The sequence below is a fragment of the Symphalangus syndactylus genome, chromosome 24 (genome assembly GCF_028878055.3).
Source record: "Symphalangus syndactylus isolate Jambi chromosome 24, NHGRI_mSymSyn1-v2.1_pri, whole genome shotgun sequence".
NCBI lineage: Eukaryota > Metazoa > Chordata > Mammalia > Primates > Hylobatidae > Symphalangus > Symphalangus syndactylus.
Genome location: NC_072446.2, coordinates 8802578 through 8815842, shown reverse-complemented (window position 1 = coordinate 8815842; position 13265 = coordinate 8802578). Strand labels below are relative to the sequence as shown.

The following is a 13265-nucleotide window of genomic DNA, read 5'->3' as shown; positions in this document are numbered from 1 at the left end:
ACCAGCACATGGAGATGGTTGCAAGTCAGTACCGGCCATGCCTGGCACAGCAGCCACGCCGCTAGAACCACAGCAGGGGCCACGTCAGGAGGAGGTCACAAGTCAGGACCAGCCACGCCCGGCACAGCAGTCACACCGCGAGAACCACAGCAGGGGCCACGTCAGGAGGAGGTCACAAGTCAGGACCGGCCACGCCCGGCACAGTGGCCAGGCCCCTAGAACCACAGCAGGGGCTACTCGCCCTCCCAGGCCCTCTTCAGAGCTCGCCTGAGTTGAAGCTGAGTTCCCCCCGCTCTGAGGGCAGGGTACTGGGGACCCTCGCCCAGCTGAGGCCGCTCTTGTCTTCTTCTCTCTTCCGACAGGGAGTGGAAGAGAGGAGCCGGCGGCCCTCGGGACTCAGGGGCGCATTTCCAGAGCTACAAGATGAGGGGGGGCTATGCCACAAGCTGCAGTGAGCTGCCCCCACTCTCCGACCCCACAGTCACCCCCACATTCAGCGATGGGAGGACATGGCTCTGCGTCCATGACCCTCCAGAAGGCGAGGAGGGAGAGAGGGGCGCGACGCGGTCCCGCGGGGCCTGGTGCTCCCGCACGGTGTTGAGAGAATTAAAAGTCCATGAGTTCAACGCTTCAGATCAGCAGACGGCGTCAGACCCCAAAGCTCAGTTCTCTCCCCCGATCAGTGTCCACCTAGGTACCGGCGAGTGGGGCTGCGCCATGAACTCTGAGGCACTTCTCTGCCACGGCAGCCCCCGCGGCAGCCCCCCCAGAGGCCAGGCCCCCGGACCCCACCTTCAAATCACACCGAGGCGCCTCGGCTAAGGCTTCCCCGGAGGCAGGCACTGGTGTCCACGGTTTACTTCTGCGCGGATTCCACGGGACCAACCGTCGGGGACAGAAGGCCTACGGCAGTGAGGGAGGACCACAGAACTTTGAAAAATCCAAGTTTTTTCTGAGTATTTCCATTATTTACCTCAGTGCATGCCGGAAACAGGCAGGGACCACGCAGGATGCCAGAAAATTACGTTTTAAAATAACCTGTCCCCCGCTGAGTTCTACAGCCACTCTGTCTGCTGGGCAGGCGTCTGGGTCATCCAGTTCACAGCCCAACAAGCGAAGGATGCTGACAACTTCTAAACCGTGTTTACAGAAAACAAAAGGGCAAATTCTTTTTTTTTTTTTTTTTTCTGATTAGTTTTGGTCTTGTTGCCTAGGTTGGAATGGCGTGATCTCAGCTCACTGCAACCTCCTCCTTCCGGGTTCAAGCGATTCTCCTGCCTCAGTCTCCCAAGTAGCTGAGATTACAGGTGCCCGCCACCACACCCAGGTAATTTTTTGTATTTTTAGTAGAGATGGGGTTTCGCCATGTTGGCCAGGCTGGTCTCGAACTCCTGACCTCAGGTGATCCACCTGCCTTGGCCTCCCAAAGTGCTGAGATTACAGGTGTGAACCGTCATGCCTGGCCCAAAAGGGCAAATTCTTACAAGAGAAGTGGAAAATTTAGAATATTAAAAATGAGGCTGGAACTTAAGAGAAATAACAAAAGACCCACCAGCCAACTTCACCTGGAGTTAGTCACAGATGAACTAAAAACTGAGTGAGATGGGGCCGGGTGGGTTGGCTCACGCCTGTAATCCCAGCACTTTGGGAGGCTGAGGCAGGCAGATTACCTGAGCTCAGGAGTTCGAGACCAGCCTGGCCAACATGGTGAAACCCCGTCTCTACTAAAAATATAAAAATTAGTGGGGTGTGGGGGCACCCACCTATAGTCCCAGCTACTTGGGAGGCTGAGGCAGGAGAACTGCTGGAGCCTGGGAGGCAGAGGCTGCAGCGAGCCGAGATAGCGCCACTGCATTCCAGCCTGAACAAGACAGCGAGACCCTGTCTCAAAAAAAAAAAAAAAAAAAACACACGCCCACACACACAGAAACACACCCAGGAGCGCCAGGTGTGCCCTCACCCCGCCTTCAGGATTTAGGACACACTCAGGATGCAGAAGACACAGCACTCTCACTGCAGGGAGAGGCCCTGGGAAGGAGCCAGAACCACTCAAGGCCCCAGCCTCGCGCTCCACGGCCACTCCCTGCACGTGCTCAGGGGCTCAATTCCCAAAAGGAGGGGCCCAGAACAGAAAAGCCCCGGGAGGAAGGGGAGAAACTGCCAGGGCCGCCGAGGCCAAGCTGGGGTGTGTGTTCCCCAAGGTCGGACCTGGCACCAGAGGGCCCACGGCTCGGCCGCCGCGGGTGAAATCGATGTCTTCTGGCAAGCCGTGCCCTCCAACCCCATCTGCTGCACACACAAACCGCCAAAGGCTTCATGGACGGAGCCACACCCAGGGAAGGCTGTCAGACGCAGAAAGAGTAGAAAAAGCACAAATTGTTTCCCCTCAGTCCAATGGCTTTTTTTTTTTTTTTTTTTTTGAGACAGGGTCTCGCTCTGCCGCCCAGGCTGGAGGGCAGTGATGCAATCATGGCTCACTGCAGCCTCGACCTCCTGGGCTCAAGCGATCCTCCCACCTCAGCCGCCTGAGTAGCTGGGACTACGGGCACAGGCGCCATCATGCTTGGCTAACTTCTTGTAGGGATGGGGATTCCCCACGTTGCCCAGGCTCCCAAAGTTGTTCTTAATGACCAAGACGCACCAGCTGTACCTGGGGTGCTGCAAAGGAACTGGGTGTGTTGGGGTCCCTGCCCTGAATGAGTGTATACGACGGTCTGACAGCATCCAGAGGAAACAGGACGCAAGCCCCTCATGTGAAAAGGCGCTCGGAGGGGAGGGTAGTGAGGGAGGCCCGGGATCCCCCTCTGACCACACCCACAGGCATGTGCCCCTGGCTGCACTCAAGCTGCTCATTGAAAAGGCGCTCGGAGGAGAGGGTAGTGAGGGAGGCCCGGGATCCCCCTCCGACCACACCCACAGGCATGAGCCGCTGGCCGCACCCAGCCTGTCCCTCCTGACGCCCATGAAACGTGCCCAGCGCTCCATCTGACTGGCTGGCTGATTGCAGGATGCCCACATACCCTGCCACCGCCTCCTGGAAAGGCCCCAGTACCCCGGGGTTTGCTCAAATCCAACCATTTCTGCTGACACGTACACTTTTGCATTTGAGAGGGGACGGGGCCAACATTTTGCAGCATAAATCACAAACACTCTGCCTGCACCGTGTTTGATATTTTAGAAACGCTATTTTGTTTGAATTCACAACAGCTGTGTAAGTGGCACACCCCCCCCCCCCCCCCCCCCCCCCGTTTTTCAGATGTGGGAAGTGAGGCCTCAGGACATCTGTGACAGCCCAGCACCCGCAGCTTGTCCGGTCGGTCCGTGCAGTGCTCAGCCCTGAGCCTCACTTTCAGGGCCAAGACCCCTCGATGGCCACGGCCCCTCACTGAGTACACGGAATAAAGGGAAGGTGAACACCACTTTCCACGTGTAGTCTTTGTTACCCACAAACAGTTGGCATCAGTGCTCACACCAACGCGAAAATTTGAAAGAATATTTTAGTGCTCATGAAAACAAAGTTGTAAAAACACTGTTTTTTAGAGCAGCGTAAAGAAACAGAGAAACAGATAGACTTCCCAAATCCCAGCCTCAAGGACGGCTGGCACGTTTCCTTCACTTCCCTCAATACTCAGGAAACAATGTGTCCACACCACTCAGCACACCTGGACCCCAGCCGCGGAGGTGGGGGCTTCTCACGCCAGACTCGCTCCCTCCTCCCCTGGAGGGAAACGGGACGCGCCTCACTCACTCTCAGCCCCATGCTGAGTGCCAGCTATGTGCTAGGTGCCAGCACCAGGCCTTGCCGGGGGGCCCACGTGAGCTCGAGCCCAGAAGGCAGCTGGCTGGGGGCTGGCTGCGGTGGGTTTTTTGTGTTTTTTTTTTTTGAGACGGAGTCTCGCTCTGTGGCCCAGGCTGGAGTGCAGTGGCGCGATCTCGGCTCACTGCAAGCTCCGCCTCCCGGGTTCACACCATTCTCCTGCCTCAGCCTCCTGAGTAGCTGGGACTACAGGCGCCCGCCACCACGTCCGGCTAATTTTTTGTATTTTTAGTAGAAACGGGGTTTCACCGTGTTAGCCAGGATGGTCTCGATCTCCTGACCTTGTGATCCGCCCGCCTCGGCCTCCCGAAGTGCTGGGATTACAGGCGTGAGCCACCGCGCCCGGCCCCTTTGTTTTTTTTTAAACTCTGAAAGCTGAATGCCGCCGTCTTGTCAGGAAGTCAGTCAGTCTGGGGTGAGCCCGACACGCAGCAGTGGCTGAACTTTTGGCCACATCTCGGCACGCGCGTCGTCATTGGATTCAGCTGGGGACACTTACGTTTTAAACACACAACATCCGACGCATCTTTAAAAGTCACACGCCACCAGCATCATCCAGCAAAGGCCAAGCAAGGCGAGGCCCCCAAGTGCAATCGGCTCGCAGCCACCGCCCCCATCTCCCTTGCGCGAAACGAGTCTCAGCAGGAAGACGACAGAGGGGCCGGCAGGGGGCGCCCGAGCCCGTCTCTGGAGCACAAAGACCCCCGGCCCCTGCGCAACCCGGACGGGCTCGCGTTCAGCCAGTGACTCGGGTGAGAAGCATTCCAGCAAGCACTCGGCTGCTCCCCTGCCCGCCGCCCTCACAACCGCGTCCACTCCCTCCTCACTCTAAAGCCAGCTCCCCGTGGACCCGAGAGGCCGGTCCAGGCTGTGAGGCCGCACCCTCACCTCCCGAAACAGGGAGGTCAGCAGGCGGCCGAGCAGCAGGGACAGACCCTCAGCCTCATCTCACCTTGGCCCGGGACCTGCAACTCTCAGCCTTCAAAACCACACCAAAGCCAAGCGGCCCCCAGGGCCTGCACTTACGGGACAGCGAGTGGGCCCCTCTGGGCAGGTACTCGAACAGCAGGGAGCCGTCGTCCCCCAGCACGTCGGCCTTGAGCGACAGCAGGCTGTTCTTACTCATGAGCGCGGCGCGCAGGTTGGCCACCGCGGTGGCCTGATGCAGGGCGTCGTCCTTCTCCGGGGTGAGGGGAGGGCCCAGATAGCTGGCTTCTCCTCCCAGGAGACCCTCCTCGACCTGTGCATAGAGCTCGGCCCTCTCTCCTCGGCTGTCGGAGCTGCTGGCTTCGGTGACGGACAGGTCCGCATCTGGGGACAGAGGGACACACGTCAGAAGACACGGGTCGTTCCCAGACTCTCCAAGTGGGACAGGCGACAGATTTAGAAGGACAGCGACCAGCTTCTGCCTGAGCTATAGAGCAGCATCAAGTGCAGCCCACCCTGGGAGCTGGGCACCTGCCCCAGCAATGCAGCAGCCTCGGCCCAGCCCGGCCTTTCCTGCCCACCCAGGTCCCATGGCTGTGGTGGAGTCTCAGCCAAGGCTTTGGAGGACAGCTCAACTCAGAACAACGGGGTTGCCCTCCCTGGATGAGGGGCTGCAGACCTGGTTCCTGCTCTGCTCCAGAGCCGAGGGCCTGACTCAGAGGCTCCTGGGGCGGCAGTATTTCCAACTCTCAAAGACGAGGAGAGGCTCAAAATGGATCAATGACGTTAGAGCTAAATCTATAAAATTCTTAGAAGAAAATCCGCATGATCTCAGATTTGGCAATAGATTGTTAGATACAAAACCAAGCACAAGCAACGAAATAAACTGGACTCATCAAAATTAAACGTCTGTGCTTCAAAGGATACTACCAAGAAAGTGACACCGGGTGTGGTGGCTCACACCTGTGATCCCAGCACTCTGGGAGGCCGAAGCCGGCGGATCATCTGAGGTCAGGAGTTCAAGGCCAGCCTGGCCAACATGGTGAAACCCCATCTCTACTAAAAATACAAAAATTAGGCCGGGCGCGGTGGCTCAAGCCTGTAATCCCAGCACTTTGGGAGGCCGAGGCGGGCGGATCACGAGGTCAGGAGATCGAGACCATCCTGGCTAACACGGTGAAACCCCGTCTCTACTAAAAATACAAAAAATTAGCCGGGCGTGGTGGCGGGCGCCTGTAATCCCAGCTACTCGGGAGGCTGAGGCAGGAGAATGGCATGAACCCGGGAGGCGGAGCTTGCACTGAGCCGAGATCGCGTCAGTGCACTCTAGCCTGGGGGACAGAGAAAGACTCCGTCTCAAAAAAAAAAAAAAAATTAGCCGGGCGTGGTGGTACGTGCCTGTAATCCCAGCTACTCAGTAGGCTGAGGCAGGAGAATCACTTGAACCCAGAAGGTGGAGGTTGCAATGAACCAAAATCGCGCCACTGCACTCCAGCCTGGGCAACAGAACAAGACTCTGTCTCAAAAAAAAAAAAATTGCAACCTATATATCTGACAATAAAAAGACAAATACTGTAACTCAATATAAAAATGGGCAAAAAATATTACTAGACATTTGTCCAAAGACGACGTATAAATGACCAAGACACACATGAAGAGATGCTCAGCATCACCCATCACTAGGGAAATGCAAAACACAACACGATTCCACCACACACCACGATTCTACCACACGCCACGATTCCACCACACGCCACAATTCCACCAGACACCCACTGGGATGGCTGGAAATAAAAAGTCAGGCCAGGCACCGTGGCTCACGCTTCCAGTCTCAACATTTTGGGAGGCTAAGACCGGAAGATCTCTTGAGAACAGGAGTTCAAGACCAGCCTGGACAACACAGCAGGACAAAAAGTTAAAATAAAACAAAACTGGCTGAGTGTGGTGGGTTGTGCCTGTGGTCCCAGCTATTCAGGAGGCTGAGGTGGGAGGATCACTTGAGCCCGAGAGGTTGAGGCTGTGGTGAGCTGTGATCAAGCCACTGTACTCCAGTCTGGGTGACAGAGTGAGACCCTATCTCAAAAACAACAACAAAAAAAGATCAGATAATATTGGCAAGGATGGGAAGAAATCAGAACCCTGGAACCTTGCTAGTAAGAGTGTAATGTGGTGCCCTCCTGGAGAGCAGGTCCTCACAACATCAGGTACGGGAATCACCACGGGGCCCAGCAGTTCCACGTGTATGCATGCAGATACCCACGAGAAATGACACAAAATCCCATAGAAAACCTTGTCCAGGACGTGCCTAGCACATTACCCATAACAGCCAAAAGGTGGAACAGCCGACAAGTCCATCGATGGATGAATGGATAAACATAACAGGTCCATCCCCGCAATGGAATATTATGTGGCCATGAAAAGGCATGAAGAACAGACACAGGCCACCACACACAGGAGCCCTGAAAACATGCTCAGCGGAAGAAGCCAGACACAGAACCACGCAGAGGAGCCTTGAAAACTGCTGAGTGAACAAAGCCAGACACAGAAGGCCATACACCATTTCATTTCCATTAAATTTCCAGAACAGGCAAATCAAGAGAGGCAGAAAGTAGGTCTGTGGCTGCAAAAAGGGGCTGGGTGAGGGCTAAGTGGTACAAGGTTTCCCTTTAAGCTGAGGAAAATGTTCTAAGTGGACTGTGCTGATGGCTGCAGGACGCTGTGAATATACCAAAAATCTCTGAATTGCAAACTTTAAAATGGGTGAATGGGGTGTGAATCATCTCTCAGTAAAGCTTCTACTTAACAACAACAACAACAAAAGGTGACGACTTCAGTCATGAATTCAACGGATTCCTCCGAGTGTCAGCTCAGGCCAGCCAGGGCTTCGTGGAGGAGCCTCCCTCTAGTGGGGCTGTATGCAGGGCATCAGAACACCCCCGGAATATGCTGAGTGATGATGATCTGCAGATATTTTCCCACAGCAAGAGAACGGATTTTCCACTGTGGTCGTTGACAGGAATCGGGATCGGAACCACAGAAACACAGGGGCATGGGGCAGGGGGGACTTGAAGCAGGGGCAGAGGTGACGTCTGCAAACACCCCTGGAACAAACATGCACATGTCGCTCACACACGCCACTCGGTGGTGCTGTGAGGCCCAGCAGCTGAGAGCTGGGTGTGGCAGGTGTCAGGGCCCCCCTCAGGCAGCACACGAGGTGAGTCCAGCCTGGCATGAGCGGGTGGGAGTCTCCGGGGACAGTGACATTCGGACCGTCGAGCTACGTATAACTTCTTCTGGAGGCCTCTAAGGGATATTTTTCCAAACTCTACTCTATTTTTCCAAACTATACTCCTTTTTATATTTTTTTGCAAATCCCTCAATGATACATCATATTAATTGTGCATTTCTAGGAACTAAATATACAGGTTATATCCAAACTTACATTACGGCTTTGTCTTAGCTTGGGATGCCATGACAAAATACCATAGGCAGGGCAGCTTAACAACGAAAATTAGTTTCCTCACACTCTGGAGACTGGAAGTCCAAGGTCAAGGTGCCAGCAGATCTGGTGTCTGGTGAGGCCCCTCCTGACCTGCAGACGGTGGCAGGTGAGCCCTGGGGGCCCCCCCTCAGAGTCTGGGAGTAGAGTGGGTGGTGGGTGCCGTGTTCTCACGAGCGTGTTCAGGGATCAGGGCCCCGCCTGTGACTTCACTTTATCACTTCCTTCAAGGCCCTCCCCAGACGCAGCCACACAGGGGCTGGGGCTTCAACACATGAGTGTGGGGGTGCACATTCAGCTCCTAAGAGGCTTCAAAAAAAAATCACCCAATTTTATTTTATTTTATTTTATGAGTAGCTGGAATTACAGGTGTGTGCCACCACGCCGGCTAATTTTTTTTTTTTTTTCTGAAACAGCGTCTTGCTCTGTCACCCAGTCTGGAGTGCAGTGGTGTGATCTCGGCTCACTGCAAGCTCCGCTTCCCAGGTTCACACCATTCTCCTGCCTCAGCCTCCCGAGCAGCTGGCACTACAGGCATCCGCCACCACACCCGGCTAATTTTTTGTATTTTTAGTAGAGACGGGGTTTCACTGTGTTAGCCAAGATGGTCTCGATCTCCTGACCTCGTGATCCGCCCCCCTCGGCCTCCCAAAGTGCTGGGATTACAGGCCTGTGTGCCACCGCACCCGGCCACTAATTTTTGTACTTTTAGTAGAGACAGGGTTTCACCACATTGGTCAGGCTGGTCTCGAACTCCCAACCTCAGGTGATCTGCCCGCCTCGGACTCCCAAAGTGCTGGGATTACATGCATGAGCCACCATGCCTGGCCAAAATCACCCAATTTTAAAGCCAAATTTTAAATCTAAATTATTGTAAGAAATTAAGGTGAAAAACACATAAAAGAAATCAGGATAAGCTGAAAGAACTCTCCCTTGTGTGAAAATGCTGAAAGTTGGGTTTCCGCCGGGTGCAGTGTCTCACGCCTGTAATCCCAGCATTTTGGGAGGCCGAGATGGGTGGATCATGAGGTCAGGAGTTTGAGACTAGCCTGGTTAGCATGGTGAAACCCCGTCTCTACTAAAAATACAAAAATTAGTGGCCGGGTACGGTAGCACACAGGCCTGTAATCCCAGCACTTTGGGAGGCCGAGGGGGGCAGATCACGAGGTCAGGAGATCGAGACCATCTTGGCTAACACAGTGAAACCCCATCTCTACTAAAAATACAAAAAATTAGCTGGGTGTGGTGGCGGATGCCTGTAGTGCCAGCTACTCGGGAGGCTGAGGCAGGAGAATGGTGTGAACCTGGGAAGCGGAGCTTGCAGTGAGCCGAGATCACACCACTGCACTCCAGCCTGGGCGACAGAATGAGACTCTGTCTCCAAAAAAAAAAAAAAAAAAGGATCCTCCTGAAGAGACACTGTTAAATGAAGAAAGGAGGCCGTGCACGGCGGCTCACGCCTGTAATCCCAACACTTTGGGAGGCCGAGGCGGGTGGATCATGAGGTCAGGAGTTCAAAACCAGCCTGACCAACATGGTAAAACCCTGTCTCTACTAAAAAAAAAAAAAAATACGGCCGGGCGCGGTGGCTCACGCTTGTAATCCCAGCACTTTGGGAGGCCGAGGCGGGCGGATCACGAGGTCAGGAGATCGAGACCACGGTGAAACCCCGTCTCTACTAAAAAATACAAAAAATTAGCCGGGCACGGTGGCGGGCGCCTGTAGTCCCAGCTACTCGGAGGCTGAGGCAGGAGAATGGCGTGAACCCGGGAGGCGGAGCTTGCAGTGAGCCGAGATCGCGCCACTGCACTCCAGCCCGGGCGACAGAGCGAGACTCTGTCTCAAAAAAAAAAAAAAAAAAAAATACAAAAATTAGCTGGGCATGGTGACGGGCGCCTGTAATCCCAGCTACTTGGGAGGCTGAGGCAGGAGAATGGCATGAACCCGGGAGGCAGAGCTTGCAGTGAGCCAAGATGGTGCCACTGCACTCCAGCCTGGGTGATAGAGCAAGATTCTGCCTCAAAAAAAAGAGAAAGAAAGAAAAAAGGAGCCAAAGGCCAAGAGGAAATATTTGCGAAGCACATACTTGATGAAGGACTTGGAACGAGAACACCTAGGAACTCTCACTACTCAGTAATAAAAGATGGGCAGAAGATCTGCACAGACACTTCCCCAAAGAAGAGACCCGGATGTGGAGCAGGTGCCCGATGCTCATCACCACGAGCTGAGCCACGACACTCACGCGGCCAGTGCCTCACGGTCACCACATAGACAGCCCAATTGAAACATGGCAAAAAGACCCGGACAGACACTTTACCAAAAAAGATATATGAACGGCATCATCCGCCATCAAAGAAATGCAAATCAAAGACCACAGAGAAGCCGGGTGTGGCGTCTCACACCTGTCATCCCGGCACTATGGGAGGCCGAGGCAGGCGGATCACCACAGGTCCGGAGTTCGAGACCAACCTGGCCAACATGGCCAAACCCCGTCTCTACTAAAAATACAAAAAATCAGCCAGGTGTGGTGCTGGGCAACTGTAATCCCAGGTACTCAGGAGGCTGAGGCAGGAGAATCGCCTGAACCCGGGAGGCGGAGCTTGCAGTGAGCCGGGATCACGCCATTGCATTCCAGCCTGGGCAACAAGAGTGAGAGACTCCATCTCAAAAAATTGAACCACAATGGTTAACGTGGTTTTTTTTTTTGTTTTTTTTTTTTTGTTTTTTTACAGACAGTCTCGCCACAATGAAAAAGGTAGAGACAGGGTTTCACCATGTTGCTCAGGCTGGTCTCAAACTCCTGACCTCAGGTGATCCACCCGCCACAGTGAAAAAGGTAAGAAGTGCAGGCAGATACAGCAGCATGGATGGGCCCAAATACACTGATGCAAGAAAGGAACCTCGCCCAAAAGCCGGCTGGAGGCCTGAGGGAGGCCCTGGGAGAATGTGCTGCACCTCGGGAGGGTTTGGGTACATGCATTTATCAGAACTTCTCGGGCTGGGGACAGTGGTTCACGCCTATAATCCCAGCACTGTGGGAGGCCAAGGCGGGTGGGTCACTTGAGTCCAGGAGTTCAAGACCAACCTGGGCAACACGGCGAAACCCCATCTCTACAAAAAATACAAAAATGAGCCAGGCGTGGTGGTGTGCACCTGTAGTCACAGCTACTTAGGAGGCTGAGGTAGGAGGATCACTTGAGCCAGGGAGGTTGAGGCTGCCATGAGCTGAGATCGCACCACTGCACTCCAGCCTGGGCATCACCATCTCAAATAAAAAAACCACAACTTCTCAAAAGGTCCATCTGAAGTTAGGCTCCGTGGTACGGACCTACAGTCCCAGCTGCTCGGGAAACTGAGGTGGGAGGATCATCACAGCCCCGGAACGCGAGTCCCTGTGTCTTCTAAAAAAAGAAAAGGTGCACCTGAGATTGGCACATGTCAGAGTGCAGAGAGAAACAGAAAGGTGCTGAGCGCTGACGTGTTTTGGGATGAAGTATCCTGACGCCTCTGCCTGCAATGAAATGCACTGAAAAATAAGAAGCGTTTTTAGTGATTTGATAGACAAATATATAACAAAGCAAGTACAGCGAAATGTTAACTGGGGGATCTAGGCAGCAGGCATGTTCACCATTTCATTTTTTCAACCGTTCTCTGAGTGTGAATATTTTCCCAATACAGTGTTAGGAGTAGAAAAAAATTGTACAAACTGTACACCTGAAATCTGTGTAGTTTATTGTATGTAATATATCACACCTCAAAAAAATAGAAAAAAGGGCCCGGTGTGGTGGCTCACGCCTATAATCCCAGCACTTTGGGAGGCCGAGGTGGGTGGATCACCTGAGGTCAGGAGTTAGAGACCAGCCTGACCAACATGGTGAAACCCCGTCTCTACCAAAAGTATGAAAAATTAGCTGGGCATGGTGGCGGGTGCCTGTAGTCCCAGCTACTACTACTAGTCGGGAGGCTGAGGCAGGAGAATGGCATGAACCTGGGAGGTGGAGCTTGCAGTGAACTGAGATCGCACCACTGTCCTCCAGCCTGGGCGACAGGGTGAGACTCCGTCTCAAAAAAAAAAATTTAGCCAGGCTAAAAAAAAAATAGAAAAGAGGCGTGGCGATTTTCACCAAAATCCCCGGCCACAGTATGCAAACCCCCAGTGGTGAGCCAATGAGGCCCCTGCAGAGACGCCCAGGCCGCAACCCCCGAGCCATGGGTTTGCCACCTTGCGGAAGAACGACTCCGCAGACCTGATTTGGTTCAGGATCTCATGATGAGTCCTGGATGAGCCACGTGGGCCCTAAATGGACCCACCAGGGTCCCTGTCAGCAGAGAAGGAGGCAGGAGGGTGACAGAATTGAGGATGGGAAGGGGCAGGAATGATGTGGGGCCATGAGCCAAGGATGCTGTGGCTTCCAGAAGCCGGAAGAGGCACACGGACTCCCCTGGAGCTCCAGGGGATCCAGCCCTGCCGGCTGCTTCGGACTTCAGAGAACCGTGAGACAAAACGTGCATTGCTCTGACACTAAGTCTGATCATTTATTACAGCAGCCATCAGGAGCCAAAAGCACAGAAGACACAAAAAACACCTGCAGGAGAGCCTCACAGCCCTGAGCCTGACACCCAAACGCCCACATCCGGACGACCACAGGAGAGGCTGCAGCCACGCCCCACGCCCCACACCCCCACATCCACGGGTGAGGAGCAGTGTTGCTGCCGGCCGTGGCCGTGAGTCCCTCCCACACCAGGACAAAGAGCAAAGCCAGAGATGCAAGGACACCCTGCCGAGTAGCTGCGTTAAAAGTTCAGTCAGCCAGGCCGGGCACGGTGGCTCACGCCTGTAATCCCAGCACTTTGGGAGGCCGAGGCGGGCGGATCACGAGGTCAGGAGATTGAGACCATCCTGGCTAACACGGTGAAACCCCGTCTCTACTAAAAATACAAAAAAATTAGCCGGGCGTGGTGGCGGGTGCCTGTATTCCCAGCTACTTGGGAGGCTGAGGCAGGAGAATGGCGTGAACCCTG

At 54.3% G+C, this 13265-nt stretch overlaps 1 protein-coding gene across 5 annotated transcripts in view; it reads right to left on the bottom strand.

Moving 5' to 3' along the window:
- ZBTB46 (zinc finger and BTB domain containing 46) overlaps positions 1-13265 on the bottom strand; it is a 94133-nt gene that overhangs the window by 28856 nt on the left and 52012 nt on the right. For all 5 annotated transcript variants that reach the window (XM_055265348.2, XM_055265349.2, XM_063634080.1 and 2 more), the window contains exon 3: positions 4844-5128. In XM_055265348.2, the coding sequence (XP_055121323.1) occupies positions 4844-5128 (285 nt within the window). The remainder of the gene's footprint in view (positions 1-4843; positions 5129-13265) is intronic.